This window comes from Macrobrachium nipponense, chromosome 21 (genome assembly GCF_015104395.2).
Source record: "Macrobrachium nipponense isolate FS-2020 chromosome 21, ASM1510439v2, whole genome shotgun sequence".
Lineage (NCBI taxonomy): Eukaryota > Metazoa > Arthropoda > Malacostraca > Decapoda > Palaemonidae > Macrobrachium > Macrobrachium nipponense.
In genome coordinates, this window is record NC_087212.1 from 30,414,016 (window position 1) to 30,439,096 (window position 25,081).

Consider the following 25,081-nt stretch of genomic DNA (forward strand, 5'->3'; position numbering starts at 1 on the left):
CAGCCCATTCAGCAAAGTCCCACTGAGCTGACTATCAGCTATCATAGGGTTGGCCCGAAGGATCTGGATGAAATGCCAGGCCATAAGCCAGAGGCCAAGCACTGGGACTAAATCGGTCATTCAGTATGGTGATGGATGAGTGAATATGAAATAAAAAACTGCACATATCATATGATCTCATACTGCAACACACTCACACAAGAAATCAATTTACTCTTGTTTCCATTTGTACTGCTATTCTTTGGAACAGACACTTTATTACTAAGCTTGTGTTCATCTGCAAAGATACTACGTTGACATATAAATCTATAGAATCTACTAATCTTGGGAGACAACACACTATAAACTATTTTTTTAAACAAAGGAAAGAAACCATCAGGATCTTCTCCACCACACCTGTCAAGATTATCCAGAAATCTCTTAACATCTCAGAGTGAAATGCAAATTTTGTATGAATAAGTTCAGGATGTCAAGTATCAGAGAGAGGGACATCCTCAGCTGATTGCATAGCTTCAGTAGCTCAGTGAAGCGGTCCAGCACAGAGGCAGAGTAATTCCTAACTACACTTTCATGAAAGCATTCCAAGATGTAATGAGTAAAAATAAGCTTTGCTCTTTCTTTATTTCAACTTGAATATCATTGTGGGTTTAATTAAAATGATTTTATCAATCAGTTTATCAGACATACATTTTGCTTTTAGATATTTACGTTTGTGAGACTATACGAGATATAATTTAATGAAGATCATTTATTCAAAGTACGGTTATTATGAAATTTATTATTTTCTGTGTCACAGTTTTCAGTTTCTGTTGAAGTCTGAATAGGATAAGTAAGAGAATAAAGATTTACTTCTTGATAATATTATGCTCAGGACCGAATGGGAAGCCAGTAATGTCGTCCACTGATCCATCGTCATTAATAACCAAGATATTAAGCTCTCTGTAACCTCCGGCACCAGGCTGACCCTCTGGAATGGTTACCATGGGCTCCATGGATACGACCATACCTGGTTCCAGCACGGTTTCAATGTCCTCGCGAAGCTCCAGTTCTGGAATAGTAATTGACATGGTTATATATACCTTCATATTACTCTTTACGTAAACAAGCATTCAAGATATCTTCTTTTCTGTCTTATAAAATGATTTCAGATCAGCGAAACTCACAGTGATAACACGTTAGGGCACTAAAGGAAAGTTGTTGCAACTGTTGCATATATATGAAAATATTTCGACGAGATATGTACAAATCCGAACACTTTCTCTCATTCTTAAGGTACTTGTATTTTACCTAATGCCTATGAAGTGTACTGTACTACATAACATGGTCTACGACTGGGAGATCCCGCTTCACTGAATTTATACTTAACAGTTTCTGGGTTTTAACCTCAGAATGTAATGCACAGTGTCAGAAGATTTGCTCAGAATTGCAAGATTTAAAGTTAAATTTTGACTCTATAAACATTAGAAGAGAAATATGGCACTCAAATACAATACAGTACCTGCTTCACGTCCATAGTAATGACAGAGTACCCCAAAGGAATGCCCATAGCCAAAAGTTCTATACTTCAGCAGATTAAACTGGGCGTATAGTTCGTTGAGTTCTCGTGCAATCTCGCTGCACTTGACCCCAGGTTTAATAAGCTGAAGCCCTCTTTTGTGCACTGCAACATTAGCTTCCCAAATCTTAAGGTGTGCGTCGCTACAGTGATCCAAGAACATTGTTCTTTCTACTGACGTGTAGTATCTGTGAAGAGCAAAGCAAGTACAAAGGATACTGTAAGTTAATAAGGGAATGAACTTCCTTGATATTATCCTGAATATGAAAATCAAGAAAATATTTGTAGAAAAGATCAACATGAATATAAGATTCTAATCTTGTGTATAAAACATATAGTCTAGATAAACAACCAATTTAGACTATACGAGAGCAACAGAATTAAACAAAAAAAATAAGAAACTGACCCCTGGGGCATCGAAAAACAGCTTAGAGAAAGGATGTCCCCCTTTTGAATCTTGCGGGTGGTCACAGGATTGTGGGCACCATCTGTGTTTATGGCTGACTGCAACCACACCCATGCTGAAACATTATGTGGAATCGTCAGTCTTACAAGAGGCAAAAAGTATATTGCCACCATTTATTGCAAAAGACTGACACTGGTGTCTGACAGGGAATGGATAACAATGACTAAAAAAAGCTCACTGTCCATAAGTTCACTGTCTGGGTAGAGTTTTGCGATGTTTCTGACCATTGCTTGAGTACCAGCCAATGCCACTTCGTACTCTGGAACGTTTTCGCCCAACGCTTCGACACATGCCCTGGCACCGATGTCAGCTGTGGCTGCGCTGTTCTGTGGAATTATGCAGTACAGTCTTTATTTTGAAACAACGATGGATATGCTGGGGTACAGTATTCCCTTTGGAATTATTTTAAATGTGGTGTTCTACAATATTTCTTTCAGAATTACTGAAGACATGGATTTACACAGAATCAGTTTTACAGTAGCAGGAAAATTTTTTTTTTCTAACTTTTTTGAGACTATTTTCCTTACAATTTGCAAGGGCAAAATTAACGTTACTTGTTATCTCTTCATAGCTTAGTCCTACCTTTATCGCTGCAATTTCTTCATTACTCTTCTTCATTCTCATCCTCATGGTGGCTTCGCAAATGTCTCTGAGCTCATTGCTGTGAGGCAAGTGGTCCTTGAGCTTCTTGAAGCGCTGGAGGTCCATGTGGTCGAACTCGATGCCAATTGCTCCTCGAGTGTCACCGAGCTCTTCGACTACGGCTCTGTAGTAGTTATCTCGCTTCCAGTCGGTGAAGATGATGTTGTCCTGGAAAACAGATATTCTTGATAAGACATAGAGAGAGATATAAAAAATCCTGTCATTTACTGCTTTTATTGATCTTCACAAATATTAGTATTTTTTGTTAAGTCTTCTAATTGCTGATAGTAACGAAGGAGAGACTTCTTGGTTCTGATGGGTTTCGATAACTAAAATATAACTCAGGAATGGTTGAGAAATAGCCTAATTAAACTTCCTATTCATGTAACAAACCTTAACAAAAAAATTACTTACATGAAGGGACCTTCTCCAAGGCTGGCCATAATCAATGAGAGCCGAGATGGAGACGTGTTTTTCTGGCGTGACCAACAGACCATAAGGCCTTCCGAAAGCACAATAAATAAATCCACCTGAAATAAAGTTACGATTATTAATATCCTATAAGACATTTTTCAGAAGGCCATATAACAGCTTGATTGTACCCGGCGATCAAAAGGTTACTTTTTTCTATAAAATGGTTATCTACTAGTTTGCAGGCATAATCCATAGCGGTGGAAGAGGTATTATCTTAAAGCAATGCTAAAATTTGCCCTTGTATTCAGTATCTATAAGTGGTAAAATCTAATTTTAAGTCCATATCTTTATCGTTCTGGAATATCTTGAAGGCTAAAACAAAATCTGTCAACCTGAATCCTATTAGTCTTGGTTTTCAACTAAACTGATACGCTTTAGAAAACTTACAAATAATATGAAAAGAGAAAAAATGTCATCACAGAAGCACTATTCTGCTACCACCACTTGCCTTAGTTAATGCTTGGTAACATAAACAGAAAAAAGTCAATACTAAGTGTGTAGTGCAACCTTCTAACTAATCTGCTAATAAACGAATACATCTGCCTAGTAACCATCATATTATTTACAAGTATTTAATTTAGAGAGAGAGAGAGAGAGAGAGAGAGAGAGAGAGAGAGAGAGAGAGAGAGAGAGAGAGAGAGAGAGAGAGCTTCTTCTGATATCCTTACCTGTGTAATAACAGACGTTATGAATAGAGGTGAGGAGACAAGCAGCGAGTCCTTCTTGTTGCATATAATTTCTCAGTTTTGTAATCCGTCCTTCGATCTCTGCCGAGCTAAAGAGGCCAGGAGGAGCCTGTCACAAAGGAATCTGAGGGTATAAGACAGGTCTGCTACGCCAACACCTTTTTATCGTTTTAATTTGGAAATCTGATGGACCTGGTGCTTTACCACTCTTCATTTTACTTAATGCTCTCTTCACTTCTGTATCCGTATCCTGTATCTCTATCACTGGTCCCTCTACCCTCTGTGCTTCCCCCATCTCCTCTCTATTATTTTCAGTACTAAACATTTGTTCTAAAATAGTCTCTGTCTCTTCTTAATGTCTTCACCCCTATAAAATATATTTTCACCTCTATCCTTGATGATTTTCTTTTAATTGAAACTTGCACCTCTCCATTCCACCTCAACTTTTCTCCTCTCGACCCCATATCTGTAGTTCTTCCCACCAGTTCCTCTGATTCCCCCACACATATTTCTCTCATGTCTGCCCAGATATTTTCCACTCCGTTACCCTGTCTAAATTCTATGTTCCCCCTTTCCAACCATCCCTCTTTTACAGTCCTCCTAAAATGCCTCCCCCTTTCTCCCAAATCTTAATTCTAGATCTCCTCTTTCTCATTTTGGGTTTTCTACCTCTCATTTCAAAACCCATCACCACTAACCTATGTTGTTCAACACACGCTTCTCCCAAGATCACTCTGCAGTTCATCAATTGTTTTTGTTGGTTCCTCTAACCAGGATGTAATCTATTTGGCTTTGAACTCCACCGCTTGCTTTACATTCATACATAAAAGCCTCATCAACAAAGCATCAAACTACACTATAATTTTCACGCCACTTATCCAATCACAGGCCTTTGTGTCCTCTCCCTCTTGACACTTATGAATTATGCATCCTTTTCGTCATCCATTCTTATCCCATGACCAGACCATGTCAACAAACTCTGATGTCTGTTACCTACGTTAACCTTTTTCATTATCATCTCTACATATCTCCATGTTTCTCATCCTTTCAGCTCTTCTCAACAGTTTCCACCTTTTCTCTTTCATTTATATACCACATTCACACTTTCTTCCACACAAACACACACACCTATATATATATATATATCTATCTATATATATAATATATATAATAATATAATTATCATATTATATTTTATTTTAAAAAATATATATATACATATATTATATATATTTATATATATATATATTATAGATATATATATATATATATATATATATATATATATATATATATATATATATATATATATTATATATTACAAACTATTTACTGGCCATGCAAGGGTTTTGATATCCACTTGTCTGTGAGATCACCTGTAACTTCTTACCTTCTCTCCATTGTATATCTTCATGGTCCTGTTTTCCACAAAAGCAGTGACGTCATTGCTGGAGTACCTCCATGACGCATGTCGAAGGAACTTCCCTCCAGCCCGAAGGAGCGACAGAACGGATGCCATTCTTCGTCAATTTCTGGCGGAAGACCAACAAACTCATGGGTTCTTATATGCTAAATATTCATGCGACCTTGAGATGATTTTATTTGCAGATTAGATCAGTTTAGGAAGTGGCTGAAGTGATTTTAATTTTAAAGAGATTACCAGATTAGCTTCAATGACAGAAGTCAAACCCTTGCACAACAAACATACATCATACGCTATCTTTGGGTACATACTCGAAATTGGTGAAATAAAATAAAATACAACAAATGGAAAATAACAACATTTATTACCCGAAACTCTTGCACACTAAATTGAGAAAAGACGTTTGTGGCATCTATGCCTACAGATAGGAAGTGGACACACAGACAAAATTATAAAATTTTCTGCACTGGCATCCATTCACGACATTTCATCTTCGTTACAACTTTGAAATGCATTAAGATCAGTGGCGTTGTTTCAGATTTATCCTGTGGGGGAGGGCAAAGCATTAGAACTTATGTTATGGATGATGTGATAAGCGAAGCAAGCCCTATCACCCTTGGAGTGAAAATTACTATTATTATTATTATTATTATTATTATTGTTGTTTCAAAGACTAGGCTGGCAAACCAAGTCTTGGGGGGGGGGGGGGGGGCATCAGTGTTTTGAGGGGGTTAAGTGCCCCCGAGGCAACGACCCCCACACAAAAGACGCCCCTGCTTAATTAAGATCATGTAGGAACCGACATGACAAGACAAGTGAGACAGACACGCTGATGCACAGACAGGAAGACATAAATTACTCCGTACACGCACATCTGTGGTCTACCATTGTACAGTCTGAGAGCCGTCCCTTCAGTCTCTTAAGAGGAGATACCGTGACGACAGAGTAGATGTGACAGACACACAGACGAACAGACCGATTGGGAATTGGGAGGGTAAACTTGACAGATATTATACTTGTATGTGTTGGTAAACTCCTTAACCTTAAGTGGAGGGGCAAGGTCACAACTTAAATGTAGGTTCTAAATGTCTATTGTAGAAATATATACAAGATCCAGGGGACAAACAGCAGACAGCTTAACAAACAGACAGACGAGAGGAGACTGCCTCACGAGAGCAATAATTACAATGTTGCCAATACTTAAATGTTGCCATATCATATTACTGGACATTACATGGATACTCTAATGGCGCGCAACATGTGAAATAATGTTTGAACATAATAACAACATAATAATACTGGTACATGTGAAATGCGTCTTTTTCATGTACCTACACCTCCCTCCCCCTCACGCTCGTAGTGCATTCTCGAGCGGACTCCTTTTCCATGAGTCTTTGGGAATGACGTGGGTTTACTGGAGGAATACTGACTAAGGACTCTCTTTCTAGGGGCCACAGGGACAGGGAGAAAGGGGTCACTATTAGTGGGTGGCACCAGGCGAAGAAAACGACGATTACGCCACCACACACGACCACTAGGGAGACGAATTTGATAGTCTCTTGACCTTCCATGACCCATGACAGTGCCAACTTTGTCCCAACGATGAGAGGTCGGGTCTTGAATCCGAACTTGCTGTCCGACGCTCAACGTGGGTAAGGGGTGGGCATGCTTGTCGTACTTGGGTCTTACCTGCTTGTAACGAGCGGCAGCACGCGGCGGTCACAATCTTCGGTCTTGACCTGCCACTCCTTGGAGAATGCTTGAGGGTGGGCAGGGATACATGACCTGAGAGGACAGCCATACAGGATCTGGGCAGGAGAGCATCCAGTAAAGTTAGGAGTATTTCTGAGCTCCAATAAGCCTCGGTCAAATGCTTCACAATCAATGTTGCCAGATGGGGCTGTTTTGAGGATGAGGTGCTTGATCGACTTCACAGCGGCTTCAGCGTGACCATTCGATTGTGGGTAGTGGGGTGAGGTTACCATGTGTCGAACTCCCCATCGCTTCATAAAATCCTTGAACTCTGCGCTGGTGAATTGGGGGCCTCCATCTGTCCTTAGGCGAAGGGGGACACCAACTTCACGGAAATAGCGGCAGAAGATCCTGATAGTATTGGAAGCGGTAGTATCGCCTTGGCAGGGTGCGACAACAGGCCATCCTGACAGGCGATCGACGACGAGAGGAAAGACTTCCCTGCAACAACAAAGAAGTCGGCTGAGACGGACTCGAAGGGTCTTGTCGGGTTGTCGTCATTCATTAGAGGTTCCTGCGGCTGAGATGGCTGCAATGTCTGACATGCCTCACAAGCTCTGACTGTGTTGGCAATATCAGAGTCAATGCCAGGCCAGAAAACTGACTGCCTTGCTCTGCGCTTGGTTGCTTCCACACCTCTGTGGCTGTCATGCAAGTGGGAGAAGGTGCGACGACGGAGAGCGGCAGGAACTACAACCCTTGCTCCATACAGGACAAGGTCACCATCGGCGTAGAGATCTTCACGTAGTTTCCAATAAGGAAGTAAGGAATTGTGAAGGTCATATCTGTTGCGAGGAAATCCTGATGTGACACAATCGAGTAGATGAGTATACGCAGGATCTGCTTTCGCTGCGTCACGAAGATCCTGAAGTATCCTGTCGGGATCCTGAGCTGGAGACTCGTCTGAAAGGATAACGGCGTTCACAGCCATGACAGTTCAAAGATGAGCAGCGGAAGAAGCACCCGAGATCTCGTCCTCCTGTGTGGGGTGGCTGACTGGGGCGCGAGACAATGCATCTGGGATGCACAGCAACTTACCCGCACGCCACACAGCTGTAAAGATGTAGGGCGAGATTTTCTCCTTGAGGCGCTGGAGACGAGAGTTCTCGATGGCATCCAGCGTATAACTGTTCAGAATAGTATGAGGGGCCGGTGATCCGTCATCAGAGTAAAATTCTGTAGGCCTGCTAAATATAGCCTACATTTCGACATTGCCCAGACAACGGCTAGCATCTCAAGCTCGATGGTGGCATATCGTGTCTCTGCGTCAGCGAGAAACCGAGAACCACACTGAACTAGACGCAGGTGTCCATTACCATGGTCCTGCAGGAGGGCATATCCAATGCTGTGGAGGCGTGAAGCGTCCGTCTGAAGAACAACAGGTAGGTCTGGGTCAAAGAGGGCGAGAACTGGTGGACTGGTGAGAGCTAACTTGACACGTTGAAATGCTTCATCATGGTCGGGGGTCCAAACAAATGTTCTCTTGGGACTCATCAGGGGACGTAAAGGTTGGGCTGCAATGGAGATGTCAGGTGTGAACTCCGCTAAACTGGTTGACCAATCCATAAACGATCTGAGGTCTGTCAGGTTAGCAGGGTTGGGAAATCCTTGATGGCACCGACTTTCTGCTTATCAGCTGAGATTGCCGTCTCCTGAGAGATTGTACCCACAGAAATTCACGGAGGGTGCAGCGACCACAAATTTATCCTTGTTGAGTGTGATCCCAAACTTGCGGCACCGGGTGAGCACTTCGTGGATACGATGAAGGTGTGTAGCGTAGTCTTCGTCGTGGAGGAGAAGGTCGTCTATGACCTTAACACAGTTTTGGACACCTTGAAGGGCCATATCACCTCGCAGGCAGAAGGCGTCTCCAGTAGCTGCGAAGCCCATCGGTCCTCTGCAATGTATGAACCGACCATATGGCGTAATAAAGGTGGTTAAATGCTGATCTTCTTCTGCCAGTAACCATAGAGAGCATCAGCTGTGGTGAAATAACGAGCCTTCGGGCCTACACTGCAAATAGCGGCGTAGGGTGTGGGTGAAGGATGGGCTGGACGAGAAACTTGGCTGTTCAACTTGGTCAGATCGACAGTAATTCGTACTCCTGTCCCATTCTTGGGAACGACGACGAGAGGGTGGCACCAAACTGACGGGTCATCACCAGCAGGTTTGATTATCCCTTGGGCCACCATGGAGTCAAGCTCTTCTTTGACTTGGTCCTTAAAAGCGAATGGAATCTGTCTTGGGGTGTGGATGGCAAAAGGCACTGCACCATCCTTAAGGTGGATTCTCATGGGAGGACCAGCCATAGGCTTGAGAGGAGCTGTCTTCAACTCTTCTTTCGAGACCAACACATCTTGAAACTCTTGAAGAAAGTATTCCTTTGCTGCTGAAGGTGATGTGGTCGCTGAGATGGGTAGCTCCTTGACTCTATTAACGTGTTTGACCTCTAAAATAGGTTTAGAGATATTATGGCCAGTTCCTCACAATGACCATAGGATAAAAGTGGAAATTCCACATTTTCATGCACTTGAATCCTGGCGAGACAGGATCGCTTGCCTAGTGTAAGGGTAGCTTGTAATATACCCAGAGCAGGTGACATTGGAGATCCATCCGCGGTGAACGTCGCACTTTGCGGAGGCGTCTGCAAACAGCTCCTGGAGATACCCAATGTGTCAAGGTGCTGCTTTCCAATAACAGTGACATCGGCACCTGTGTCTGGTAACATTTTAACGCGAGACTTAACATCGCCAAACGACAAGAGGACACAGATAGGTTTGGGCGTCTTGGAAATGGTGCGAGGCGATCCTAGGCGACGACAGCTGATCCTTGAATCTTGCGATTTGTTGACTGAAGAGGCACCACTGTTGCTTGAAGATCTGTCCTGACGAAGATTCTTCTTATTCTCCCTACAACCCTTATCGAAGTGTCCAATGCGGTGACACAGACGGCACTGGACCTTGCTGGCAGGACACTTCATGGTCCTGGACCAATGGCCAACGCGGTCGCAGCTTTTACAACGTACTGTTGGCCGCAGGGCATTTGTCTTGATCATGATGGACGGAGCACAGTACTGGGCACCAAGTTGCTGGGTTCGAGGGTTTCGGCGAAGGTGGATGCTTTCCGCTTGACTTCTTGCTTCTCTTGTAGGCCGAAACAGCACACAGCTGATTAGTTGGGGCACGTATGGCAGAAGTTGCAGTTTTAGCCGCCTCATACGACCGACAGGTGGTGATGAAATCTTGCAAAGAAGAATTGGCATCCAAGGCGATCAACTTCTGAACCAAGTCCGCGTCTCGAATGCCCATCAAGATAATCATTTTCAGCTGGGTCTCTTCACATGCGATGGCGGTACCTGGGCATAAATCAACTTCTTCCGCAAGGCGTCGAAGTTTCACATAGAAATCAGCGAAAGATTCTCCTTCCGATTGCTTGCAGCTAAGTAACTCTCTTCGGCGAAGTACTTCATTCCTTAAACCCTTTATATGTGACTGTAAGGCATCCAGGACTTCATCTACAGGCTTATCTGTAGAGGGAGATATTTGAAGTGTGTGTTCTAAACAAACCGCTTGCGTTTCCAGGGTTAAACACATGCCATCATCTGGATCATTTGCTTCTCCCGTGGAAGCTTAGAAAGATCCACCATGACAGCATAGTCATCCCACCGACGTCTCCATTCCCTGAACATCTGGAATGTTGCATCTGCCTTCAGTGGGGGTGGCGTTTGCGCAGTTGCTTTCTGTGGTGGTGGAAGAGAGGGTTGACTGGAGTTCGAAACCACCTCTGTGCCAGGTGTAAGGGTACCTGAATGAGAATGGATGATTGGTGCAAGAGTTTGAATGAGGGCAGTAAACCTTGCATTCTCCTCTTCTCTTCTAAGATCATCTTCTCTAAGGCGAATTGCTTCTTGTTCCCTCCTTCTTTCTTCTTCACGTTGTCTGTCTTGTCTTCTTGTTTCATCTTCCCTTCTTCTTCTCTCATCCTCATACAAGCGAGATTCCTCTAAAAACTTAATCAAAGCGAGGAAATCTGTCCCAGTAGCTTGAGAGGTAGATGGGGGCTGGTAGCGGGGGCTTAAGAGTGGTGGGGAGGGAGAGACTGGATGCTCCAACACTCCCCCAACACTCAGAGTGTGGGCGCCCACATTACTGGATTGCCACTGTTCTGTGGGCTCTTCTAAATGGTCTGCAGGCGTACTTTTCGAGTCCGTCATTATTGTCAATGTGCAGTGCGCAAGAATAAAGTTTCAACAAAATTATTAAAATTATTCCAAAACATCTGATACAAGAATAATAAATAAAATTCGTTGAAGCGTAAGTGTGTGCGTATGTGCGAGAAATACGTCAGCCAACGAGGGGACTAATGAGCGATAGTGTCTGCCTACGGCAGCTCACATCCAAGGCGACGTTGCCAGAATCTGTTGGTTGCCACGTCGACTGTCATCCCGTTAGGGATGGGCAAGTACCGCTAATATCGTTACCGGTAAAACCGGTAAAAAATTTACTGTTACCGGTATTACCGGTACTTTACCAGTAAAATGTATTTCACTAGCAAGGCAATCGTGAGTGGTATGTTGGACTGTTGCTAAAATGGTATTCCCGGCAATGCAAGTTAGGTAAATGGTAAGATGGTGTCGAGTCGTGTTAATGGCGTGTTGTGGTTACTAATGTGTTCCGCGATTCCACCAATTATTTCATTAGTGATAATGGTAATTCAGAGATAGTTTATATTAAAAGTTGATGCATAACACTGCATATTATGATAATTTATTTAAAGAGGATTCATAACTACTGTATAAATATTCTATGTTTAGCCTATACACACATATCTAATATATATATATATATATATATATATATATATATACATATATATATAATATATATAGATATATATATTATATATATAATATAATATATATATATCAATAAAAAGAGTATGGCCAGCAGAAACTTCAGCATTTTTTTCGTTAAAACTTTATTTTCGTCGAACGCCTACGTTTCGGGATACAAATCCCATCTTCAGGGCTAAAAACAAGGAAAAAATTAAAATTCTATACATTAACTCGACTAAAATGGGGCACAGTAATAAATTATGCTTTTAAAAAAAAATATATATATATATAGATTAATTAACAATATATCAGTGAAATTCGAATTTTATATAAAAGTATGACGGTAACTAATTGAATAAGAGATCGACAGTAAAAGCAAAGCTACTAAGTACGATGACACTTCAAAATAAATAAACAAGCAAACACTTAAAAAACAACAAACCACACGTGAACAACTAAGAAAATTACGTTATTACTAAAAACAGGAGAAAAACATTGAATCGTAACAGGCAAAAAATTTCTGTTTATGATTACAAAAGGAGAAAAATTAAAGAAAAAAAAAAATATATATATAAAGGCGGACACAAAGCAAAACATAGCGAAACGAGAACTCACCGGTACAGAAGTATAGATAAGACTGAATTATTTTTTATTTTTGACTAAAGGGGAGAGACAAATATAAAGGCGAGAAGGTAGAAAAAGGGCGAATGGTCTATTAAGTAATGTTCAGTTGTACAGCAGTTGAATGGTTGTTGAGGGTTGGTGACAATTGTTTAATGAAGAGGGACTCGAGAATGGGTAATGACCGGTTATCTATTGCTTGGGATAAGATTTAAAATCATTGTACTGAATGTTATGTTTACATTTTATTGCATGGTTGCGTATTGCAGAAAATTCTTTCTTAGATAAAGTTTATTCCTGTTCGGTGACTGACACCCCGATGGCAGTCGATGCGAACCTTCAAACAGCCGACTCGAATTACCGACATAGGTTCCCAAATTACATTTGGGACAAGTAAACAAATGAAATATACCATTGAAGATCGCATCAACTGCGGTAGGGTGTCCTTGATCTTGAAAAGACTTCTGATTTTTAAGGGGTTCTTGAAGATGAAATTAAATTTAACATATGGGTACATATTGCTGAGTACGACGGTGAGCTCTCGCTTTACAAGTTTATATGTTGAACAAAAAGGCAAGGATATATACAGTTCTTTTTTAGGTACATTAAAAGTAGGTGCTTTCGGTTTAACAATGTCATTTAAAAATTCTCTCAAGATTTTCTCAAATAGGTGGGATGGATAGCAATTTCTGTTAAAATAGTTTGCAAGAAAACTACTTCCTCATGGAATTTGACCCAGTTGCATGACACATTATAAGCTCTACACAATAATGTCTTGCATGCATTAAGTTTAAAAAACCAACGGAAAAAAGCTAAAGAAATTTGTTCCTAAACCAGTAAAGTCTTCTTTCTAAAAACACCAGTTAGAAATTTATCATTACATCGTGAAAATTGTTATATCTAAAAATGGCAGTTCGTTATTCGATTCTATGTCCATAGTAAAATTAATGTTCGGATGAAATGAGTTAATGAAATTAAGGAACAAATGTGCATGATCTTTATCTTTAAAAAGTACAAACGTATCGTCTACGTATCTTTTATAAAAATGGGTTTAAAAGATGAAGGACACTGGTCAAGAAATAGTTTTTGCAAGTGACACATAAAAATATTGGCAAATGTGGGACCTAAGGAGAGCCCATTGCCATGCCATCAGTTTGTTTGTAAATTTTCCCGTTAAAAATGAAATAGTTATCCATCACAGCCAGTTCCAAAAGTTTCCTAAAAGAGTCAGTATCAAAACCTTCAAAAACACTATCTTCGGTAGGGAATAAAGCACTAATTATTATATCTATGGTTTCGTTGAGAGTACATTGGTGAACAGTGAGGATACATCGTAACTAACCATAAAATGACCAGGGTGTTGCTGTAAAATCTCGGGAATAAATTGGGAGGAATTCAGTAATGTATGTTCATTGCTTGTTAAACCGTTGAGTAGGGGGACTAGATATTTGGCTAAGGCAAAATTTGGTGAGTTATAGGCAGCTAATATTGGACGTAAAGGAACATTTCTTTATGGATTTAGGTAACCATACAAGGAAACTGAAAGAAGAGCCAGTACATAAAGAGACCGATATGTCTGATCATTCAAAACATTATTGTCAAAAAGTTGTTTAAGGCTGCGATTAATCTTGTCCTCGGTCTTGAATATTAGACTAAATTCTGGAGGTCCAACCTCCCTAAATTTGTAGTGTCGGAAAGGACATTGTTCATCTTGTTGATATATGCATCCCTATCCAGTAGGATGAACAATGTCCTTTCCGACACTACAAAATTTAGGGAGGTTGGACCTCCAGAATTTAGTCTAATATTCAAGACCGAGGACAAGATTAATCGCAGCCTTAAACAACTTTTTGACAATAATGTTTTGAATGATCAGACATATCGGTCTCTTTATAGTACTGGCTCTTCTTTTTCAGTTTTCCTTGTATGGGTTACCTAAAATCCATAAAGAAAATGTTCCTTTACGTCCAATATTAGCTGCCTATAACTCACCAAATTTTGCCTTAGCCAAATTTCTAGTCCCCCTACTCAACGGTTTAACAAGCAATGAACATACATTACTGAATTCCTCCCAATTTATTCCCGAGATTTTACAGCAACACCCTGTCATTTTATGGTTAGTTACGATGTATCCTCACTGTTCACCAATGTACCTCTCAACGAAACCATAGATATAATAATTAGTGCTTTATTCCCTACCGAAGATAGTGTTTTTGAAGGTTTTGATACTGACTCTTTTAGGAAACTTTTGGAACTGGCTGTGATAGGATAACTATTTCATTTTTAACGGAAATTTACAAACAAACTGATGGCATGGCAATGGGCTCTCCTTTAGGTCCCACATTTGCCAATATTTTTATGTGTCACTTGGAAAAAAACTATTTCTTGACCAGTGTCCTTCATCTTTTAAACCCATTTTTTATAAAAGATACGTAGACGATACGTTTGTACTTTTTAAAGATAAAGATCATGCACATTTGTTCCTTAATTTCATTAACTCATTTCATCCGAACATTAATTTTTACTATGGACATAGAATCGAATAACGAACTGCCATTTTTAGATATAACAATTTCACGATGTAATGATAAATTTCTAACTGGTGTTTTTAGAAAGAAGACTTTTACTGTTTAGGAACAAATTTCTTTAGCTTTTGTCCGTTGGTTTTTAAACTTAATGCATGCAAGACATTATTGTGTAGAGCGTTATAATGTGTCCATGCAACTGGGTCAAATTCCATGAGGAAGTAGTTTTCTTGCAAAACTATTTTAACAGAAATTGCTATCCATCCCACCTATTTGAGAAAATCTTGAGAGAATTTTTAAATGACATTGTTAAACCGAAAGCACCTACTTTTAATGTACCTAAAAAAGAAAAAAACTGATATATTCCTTGCCTTTTTGTTCAACATATAAAACTTGTAAGCGCGAGCTCACCGTCGTACTCAGCAATATGTACCCATATGTTAAATTTAATTTTATCTTCAAAAACCCCTTAAAAATCAGAAGTCTTTTCAAGTTCAAGGACACCCTACCGCAGTTGATGCGATCTTCAACGGTATATTTGTTTACTTGTCCCAAATGTAAATTTGGGAACCTATGTCGGTAATTCGAGTCGGCTGTTGAAGGTTCGCATCGACTGCCATCGGGGTGTCAGTCACCGAACAGGAATAACTTTATCTAAGAAAGAATTTTCTGCAATACGCAACCATGCAATAAAATGTAAACATAACATTCAGTACAATGATTTTAAAATCTTATCCCAAGCAATAGATAACCGGTCATTACCATTCTCGAGTCCCTCTTCATTAAACAATTGTCACCAACCCTCAACAACCATTCAACTGCTGTACAACTGAACATTACTTAATAGACCATTCGCCCTTTCTACCTTCTCGCCTTTATATTTGTCTCTCCCCTTTAGTCAAAAATAAAAAATAATTCAGTCTTATCTATACTTCTGTACCGGTGAGTTCTCGTTTCGCTATTTTTTGCTTTGTGTCCGCCTTTATATATATATATTTTTTTTCTTTAATTTTTCTCCTTTTGTAATCATAAACAGAAATTTTTTGCCTGTTACGATTCAATGTTTTTCTCCTGTTTTTAGTAATAAACGTAATTTTTCTTAGTTGTTCACGTGTGGTTTGTGTTTTTTAAGTGTTTTGCTTGTTTATTTATTTTGAAGTGTCATCGTACTTAGTAGCTTTGCTTTTTACTGTCGATCTCTTATTCAATTAGTTACCGTCATACTTTTATATAAAATTCGAATTTCACTGATATATTGTTAATTAATCTATATATATATATTTTTTTTTAAATAGCATAATTTATTACTGTGCCCCATTTTAGTCTGATTTAATGTATAGAATTTTAATTTTTCCTTGTTTTTAGCCCTGAAGATGGGATTTGTATCCCGAAACGTAGGCGTTCGACGAAAATAAAGTTTTAACGAAAAAATGCTGAAGTTTCTGCTGGCCATACTCTTTTTATTAAGATCCGACTTTCTAGAAGCGACAATGCCATTCATTATATATATATATATATATATATATAATATATATATATATATATATTGAGAGATAGTTAGATAGATAGATAGATAGATATATAATAATAATAATATTCAACTGTTCCTCATAAGATATACAGTAGTATTCAACCAGGCAACTCGTTGAAATTAGTGTAGTACTCTTTACTTTAATGCAGAACAGTAGGTCGATTGATAAAAGTAAGCTAAAAAGAAGTAAACGAATCTAGTTGCATTTGCCGTATCAGCACAATTGAAATAGTGTCATACAGATACTATTAGTTTTAAAAGAACTGGTGTTACTTTGTTCACTGTACTATATGTGTGGTGAGTATTATAGTGGTTCAGCAATCAGCACATAGTGAGAGGCATTTTTACTATTTCTTAATTAACAGCAATAACGGTAAATTACCGGTACTGAGATTTTTACCGGTAATGTACCATGAAGCCTGTAACCTAGGGTTGCCAGACGTCCCGATTTTGCGGGACATGTCCCGAATTTGATCATTTTGTCCTGAGTCCCGGATAGACCCTCCCGGGACGGCCTTTTGTCCCGGATTTCGTTCATCATAAAAAAAAGTAAATAATGAAATAGACTAATAATAAATGAATAAATCAAATAAAGAACATTACATTATAAAATAAATTAAGTGAAGGTTTTCAGTTGAAATTATATTGATGAAAATACAATTTGAATAACCCAACGAATCAACGATGCTGCTAAAAGTTACGTGACGACTGACGCAGTCAATCGCGTTTGCAACTTGTTCCGTTGCTTGGCGAGTTGCACTCCTGCATCAGTACTGCATTAGCCTCTCATTCAAGTGTGTGTGCCGTTACTGTTTGCTACGGCCTACCTTTTTCATCTTTAAAACAAGATGTCAAAACTTAAATGTAAGTTTCGAGATGAATATTCCAGCGAATGGACATTTATCAAACAAGGCAGGAATTGTTATGAAGCAAACTGTCGATTATGCCATTGCAATTTCACTATTGAACATGGTGGGAAGAATGATATCAAGAGGCACATAGAAACCACAAAGCACAAACAAAACGTTTCCTCCACTTCCAAAGATGATAAAATGAAAAATTTCTTGATCAAGAAAAACACAGATGAAGAAACTAAGATAATAGCAGCAGAAGTTGCCATGGCCTTTCATACTGTTTGCCATAATCAGTCCTTCAGTTCAAATGATTGCACGAATGTACTACTGCCAACAGTATTTCCTGATTCCAAAATTGCAAGCAAATTTTCTAGTGCTAGGACAAAAATTTCTGCGATAATTAAAAACGTTCTGGCTCCACATAGCATTGCCGAAGTTGTTAAAGATACAAATAATTCTTCTTTTTATAGTATATCTACAGATGCAAGTAACCATAATGCTGAGAAAATATTTCAGTTGATTGTACAATATTTTTCACGGAAGAATGGCTTGCAGATAAAATTATTGCGAGTAAAATCCCTTCCAAATGAGACCTCGGAAACAATTTCAAACTTCTGCAGAGAGAGCCTCATCGAATTAGGACTGGATGTTAAAAAATGTGTAGCTTTTGGTGGCGATAACACTAATACTGATTTTGGTGGACGTTTACGTAAAGGCACAAATAATGTCTTTTCGAAAGTCAAGGAAAGCATGAATGACTCGATGGAAGGTGTAGGATGCCCAGCCCATATTCTCCACAATGCTGCACATACCGCTGCCAATGTCTTGTCTATTGCTATTGATGTTGAAGTAATCGTTGTTAAAGTGTTTTCATACTTTAGTATTTACACTGTTCGAACTGAGAAACTGAAAGAATTCTGCGACTTTGTTGGTGTTCAATATGCATCAATTCTTTCTCATTCTAAAACTCGTTGGCTTTCTTTGATGAGGGCAGTTGAGAGAATTCTAAAATTATTTGAAGCACTGAAATCTTTCTTTGCTTCTGAAGAAAAAGCTCCTCAAATTCTTTTAGATTTTTGTAACGATCCACTGAGCGAAGCCTACCCATATTTTGTTCACAGTCTTGAGTATGTATTTAGCAGCAGGATTATGAAGATTGAAAAGAGAGATAACAGCATTATTGAAGTGCTTGGCTGTTTAAAAGAAATAGTTGCTTTAATAAAGGCAAGAATGGATGAAAAATTTATTCCTCTTAGTGTTAAACGGTGCCTTAAAGATGATGAATTCACATCTCAAGAGATGAAAAAATTCCTACTTGAGGTGGATAACTACTACGTCACTTGCCATGACTATCTTAAGAAATGGGCTTCATCGTTAGAAAGTTTTGATATCTTTTCATGGATGTTATTAGATACACTTCCAGCATGGGAACAAATACAATCGTCTTGTCTAGTGTTAAAAAACAAAGGTGTAAACATTGACGACAACGTCCTTTTCTGTCAGTGGTCAACATTTAAAATACTCCTTGATAAACAAATGCAGAGTAAACCTGAAGAATGGTTGACCAAGATGTGTCATGAAAAATGGCTTTCTATCCTACAGCAGTTCGACTTCGAAGAACAGTATTCTGAGATATTAATTTTGTGTCAATATTTGTTTAGTATACCTGCGCATAATGCAAATGTTGAGCGTGTCTTTTCTATGATGAGTGCTCAGTGGACTGACGAGAGGAATAAATTGGATGTGACAACTATAGAGGCTATTTTACAGTGTAAGTGGAACATAAATTGTCAATGCAAAGAATTTTACTGGCAGGTATTAGGAAATATGGAACTTCTAAAGAAAGCAAAATCATCTGAGAAATACAAATAAAATAAGAAGTTCAATTTTCATTATTTCTGTGCATACAATTTTCTTATTTTCATTTATCTTCAGTTTTCATATGAAAAAGATACTTTGGTATCTTAATTATTTGTAATGATTACAAATTTTCTGGATTAGTTTCCGTTTCTTCAGTTTCTTTATTGTAATTTGCATTAAATATTAGTTTAAAGTTTAACAATTTTTTTTTTTTTTTTTTCTTTATATCCTATTAAAATACTTGCTTGATGTTTTTCACTGCGTCTGTATCTATTTATATGATGTTTATCTGGGGATGTCTATGTATTAGAGAGATTTTAAGAATGTCCCGGATTGCTTATCTTGAAATCTGGCAACCCTACTGTAACCGGAAAAACCGGTACTTGTACCGGTACTTGCCCATCCCTACATCCCGTGACATGGCATGAGTGCGGGTGTGACAGTCGGTGCTCCGGCAAAGCCACAACAGAATAAATGGGTACTCGATAAAATGACATAACAAATCACTGAGCACACAAAAAAGGCACTATAAAAGCACAATGCACTGCACAACACTTCACTGAGTACTTGAGGCACTACACTGCACACGACATAGAATAAATCAGTTGGGACACGAAAGCACTTTTGAATTGAACGTTCATCCAATATGGCGATGACCGTCCGGTTCCCGATGTCCGAGTCTTGATAAACTTCAAACAATACGACACTTCCAAAGTTCACTGCGCCATGTATGTGTTGGTAAACTCCTTAACCTTAAGTGGAGGGGCAAGGACACAACTTAAATGTAGGTTCTAAATGTCTATTGTAGAAATATATACAAGATCCAGGGGACAAACAGCTGACAGCTTAACAAACAGACAGACGAGAGGAGACTGCCTCACGAGAGCAATAATTACAATGTTGCCAATACTTAAATGTTGCCATATCATATTACTGGACTTAACATGGGATACTCTAATGGCGCGCAACATGTGAAATAATGTTTGAACATAATAACAACATAATAATACTGGTACATGTGAAATGCGTCTTTTTCATGTACCTACAATACTGAAGAGGAGACCGACAGAAGGACGGGCGGATATACTGGCAGACAGGTGAATGGAACAAATGCAATAAAAAAAAAAAAAAAAAAAGTCCATCTGACTTTGCCCAGTACAAGATGAACAATCTGTTTTGACTTGAAGAAACAGGTAATAAATGAAGCTGCATTTATATGAGTCACCTAAATGACCGTCTTATTTATACAGCGTCCGTTTATCTACATATAAAGAACACACAACACAAACACCTCAATGGGGGAGCACCTTTTCGAGCAGTTCAGGCCCGTAATGCAAGTAGATCAAACTATTTTCTTATGTTTTTTTTTTTTTTTTTTTTTTTTATCTCGAATAAGCCTGAGAGGCTGATTACTTTTGCACCCCTTTCGAACAGATACTATTTCCCCTGGCATATATTAGTGCTACTTATAAGACAAACACGATATAACTTCCAGAGTTTGGGAATAGGAACCCCTGGATTCTTTTTAAAAGCATAGGAAAACCTATCCAGATCTCCACCCAACGTTGAGAAATGGCCCTGGATGACAAGTACCGGATTAGAAGGACTTACGTAATTCGAAGACTGTTTTCTCATTGGTCCTCTTAAGTAACTCAGCTTTGTTCCTATGGTTAGTTAAGTTGCCCATTATTAACTTAGAGAGGAGGGGTGTTAGTTGTAAATGGCTGAACCAACGATGGAGGGTGCCAGCTTGGTTTACCATCAATAAAAGGATGGATTCTATACTTATCTAACGCCGTTCGACACAGTATGAGAGAAGATTGAGCACCAGAGGATTTTCTTGGGAGATATGGAATACATGAGAGGAATAATAATTGTTCTTTGTATGAAAGTCAAATCGTTATTTAGTGTACCAGGGAAGGTGTATCATATGAGCTTGATTGTGAAAGTAAGACAGATGGTAGAAGATTTGATAGGGAAGATGGTGTATGTATCAACTGCTTGGCATGAAACAATTAGGTGAGAAGTTTGCAGGTAAAGAGAAGTAAAGTGTGGCTGTTCCGTGCAAGAATGAAAGAGAGAAATGTGGAAATGAATGACATGAGATGTGAGAAATAATCATCCTTGACAATAAAAGATGTATAACCAGATCAGACCGACAGGTCTAATCTTCAAGGTGATCGAGCATATCCACGTGGATGGTAACAATGCCCTTTTTGTCCTTTGTGCTTTGATCATTTATTAATGAACAGAAAATAAAGCTCCTGTTACTGTAGTTCCTATAAATACTGCACATTACGCTCAAAACAAAAGGTAACTGGTGATTAGTTGGATTAATTGCTGTTTGTCTATGCTCAAAGATTAAAGACATCCAAAAAAATTAAGGATATTCAGATTATGCAAATTATACATTTTGCAAGAAAAGAATATCATCTTCATGAAATCAAATAATCTGACCAGTAACTAGCAATATATAATCCGATGATATACTGCAGGTAAGAGACAGTTTGATATATTGCCCTTATGCTGCCTCCCTTTTCCACATAATTGTGAAATAACTTTCGATTTTGCTTCAGGTGGCTTTGTACAGCTATGCTCAGAACTCTTGCCACATAGGATTTCGTTCAAAATTCACTCACTGACAATCTAACATGCTCCGCATTTATCAGATATTTCAATGCGAAAACACGATTATTGCATACAATATGGCTAGACTATATTTCATAAGAGTGAAATCTGTCATATATTACAAAACCGTAAGAAAATGTCACGTGTAGCCAGATTTCAGAAAAAACATTTACAAAACATTGTCAAAACTTTTGTTCACACATCGCTGATGCATTTGACCGAACCGAAGTCATCAAACCTCAGTTCAAAAGTTAAATAAAAAAAAAATTGTCATAACATTAATATTGCTTCCAAAGCAGGCATAAAATTTGAAATAGTCCTATTTGATTGCTTTTACACCTGAACACTGGAAAAATGTAAATATGTAAATACAAAAGTAGAATGCACTCACTTATATCAATGTGTGGGGAGCGTGTGTTAGAGGAATGTTTGGATTTTCATACAAAATCATTTGTTATATTTCTTAAATGCTTCAAAAATGATGGCTACTAGAAAATATTCACCTATGCGATTATTCTTTTGTCAAAGCAAAAATTTTGCTTCTAGGCCTAGTTGTGTTAGATTTATTTACATTTAGCATTCACATCTCTATTAACAATTTCTGGCCAAAAAGCAAATAAGGCTATCTACACATTCTTGCACTTCAAGTTATTTTATATCATCATCGTCTTTTACTCCTCAAATAACAGGTAATCTCTACAAATATATTTATTAGTAACAGAGATTACACCTTAGAAGGCTTAGATTACTTTTTTATGCCTATAAATCATTTTGCAACATTCATGCAGCTTGAACACAGCCTAAAACTTCAACATTAAAAAAAAAACCTGTCGTAATTCATAAGCCTATTTTGAAAATGTTGTTATAATGACTGTTGAGCTTATTAGGTCTAGTGTTATAATGCTGCAGAGGTAGTTACGTTGACCAGCCCGAGGAGCATATTAAGCGCGTGGTCATTGGCGGCACCGATAACTTTATCACTCCCTACTTGGAACTAAGCAATTAAAAAAATAAAAAATCAGTTCAAATCTCACGGATTACGAAATATACCAATGCGTGAAAGGGATCATAAGGAAAATAGTGCTAGCTGTGAATTCGTACACTTTGCGACATGGATGACATTAGAAATAAAAAAAAAAGTTGAACACTACTTTGCACATTCACGTTGAGTCTGAGAATCTGGATTATACAAAAAGGAATCATGTCGCGTGAGATTTAAGCACCACTGTACATTATTCCTTTGGTAGACGCTATAGCCTCCTGGTACCCACGATAAACATATCTCGGTACCTGCTCTCGCTAACTATGGACAAGCAAGGATAAGATCTCCCTCTGTAAGCAATCTTAGATTCTTTGTAATCCAGCACTGAAAGAGCACGTTGCTAAAAATTTAAGGTCTGGTATTTCAGAGAGAGGAGAGAGAGAGAGAGAGAGAGAGAGAGAGAGAGAGAGAGAGAGAGTTTGAAGCCGTGAAAGAGAAGTTAAGATAAAGTTTTGACTGAAATGGATTCATATGAAAACTCCAATTTCAAAACTGGCAAAATATTTTGTCACCTGAATAATTATCCTGACAACTATTATTATAAAAATTCGCTTGTGTCAGGACGCAGACCTATTTATGGTAAGCCTCGATGATTTTATGCACAAATATTCCTGTTGAAGAAACTGTCGATTATTTCAAATAAGATTTTTACCAATAATGACACACTGTTACAAGATTTTAATTATGACAATTTCGAGAAACTGCTAACCTTGGCGGTTCAGGAAACTGCCTTTATTTCTAATGGTAAGGCTTACGTGCAGGTTGGCGGAGTGCCAATGGGAGAGTCCTCTTGGCTAATATTTTAATGTGCGAGTTAGAGGAGTTGTCGCTGAACAACTGCCTTCTGGCTTATTACCCGTTATTTTCCTGTCGTTATATCGATGACACTTATCTGATTTCAAGATAAATATAATGCTGACTTATTGCTGAATATGTATGCTGATCTGGCTCATCCGTATTTAAAAATCACAATTGATTACGAGAAAGATAACAAACTTGCTCTTCCAGTTATTGAAGTTTTTCGTGAGAATTCATGTTTTTATACTTCGATTTTCAGGAAGATGACATTAACAGGTTTGGGTACAAATTTATTTAGCTTTTGTAATTATAATTTGAAGATAAACTCCGTTTTTACTCGTTTCCACAAAGGAGCTTTTTTCCCTTTCTTCCGGATGGTCCGAGTTCCACAAAGAGGTAACTTTTTAAAGAAATGTTTTACTGATAATTAATTGATACCAGAGTAGTTTATATCTGAAATGCCTTCACGAATATATGACTATGAAGTTTTTACCTGGCAATACTATTCAGACTGTAGTTATGTGCCTTTCTACGTCAGTGTTTCATTTTCACTTACTCGGGGAGTAAGCCTACAAACTACTTTGTTGATGTTGTGTTTCTTGCCGTTTTGTTATTGTTGGGAGATAGGAAAGCCCTCTGGAAAAGCCTGAAAAGGTCTGATAAAGGTGTTTCGCCTTGAGTTAAAGATACAGGAATTTTAGGATAGGATATTTATTATTTATTTATTAGAGTGAAAATGTAAAAAATAATGTGTATGCTAAACAGTACAGAACGATTATTTCTAATAAAATATAGCGTATTTATCTTAATTTTCGTTGGTGAAACAACGCTCGATTTGGCCGTAGATTATAGCACGCGCCCCAAGTAAGCTGGAGGTCGGATCACGCCTTGTTACTTAATACAAAAATTAAAAAAACGGACTATAATTTTGGAGGGTATTTCGAGCCCTTTAAGGAACACACCTGCTTTCGTTTGATATGCATTGCATGTTTGACTGACGTTTGCAATAGCTCAGTCTTTCTCCTAAAACTTGGTATTTCAGCTTTCTGAAATTTGCGTAGAAAGTAGATCTTGTTGAGAAAAATGAAGATATTTCCAAGAGAATCTAGGTTATTTCTCTTCTAATTCTGTAGCCTTAATTATTAGAGTCAAATATCTCTAGGTTAGATGAAAGACCGGAAGGACCATTTGGATAATAAAAGACAAAGATATTTATTGGACTCTACACACAGAAAGCACCAAAATGCTACTACTGACGAATTTAAGGAAACGAATCCAATTGAAAGCAAAGGTACCCTTCAATTTACTGGCAAAATTACTATAAAAGGTTTTCCAACAAAAGCTGCACTGATATCTGTCCCGTCATCACGAAATCAGGCGTGAATTGATA

General features: G+C 38.5%; 1 protein-coding gene across 6 annotated transcripts; it reads right to left on the reverse strand.

The window, feature by feature from the left end:
* Positions 1-602: 602 nt before the first annotated feature.
* On the reverse strand, positions 603-23,774 carry LOC135197897 (creatinase-like). 6 transcript variants are annotated; one of them, XM_064225114.1, is made up of 9 exons: positions 23,649-23,774; positions 5,214-5,355; positions 3,806-3,932; positions 3,078-3,193; positions 2,604-2,831; positions 2,200-2,347; positions 1,962-2,076; positions 1,499-1,743; positions 603-1,048 (listed from the first exon to the last, which is right to left on the reverse strand). In XM_064225114.1, exons 2-9 carry the CDS (start codon positions 5,340-5,342, stop codon positions 846-848), a joined length of 1,311 nt encoding a protein of 436 aa, XP_064081184.1. In that variant the 5' UTR covers positions 5,343-5,355; positions 23,649-23,774; the 3' UTR covers positions 603-845. The 6 variants fall into 6 exon arrangements, with proteins under 6 accessions (XP_064081184.1, XP_064081186.1, XP_064081185.1 ...); XM_064225116.1 differs by having other exon boundaries at positions 23,603-23,741; XM_064225115.1 differs by lacking the exon at positions 23,649-23,774 and adding an exon at positions 20,060-20,118.
* Positions 23,775-25,081: the final 1,307 nt, after the last annotated feature.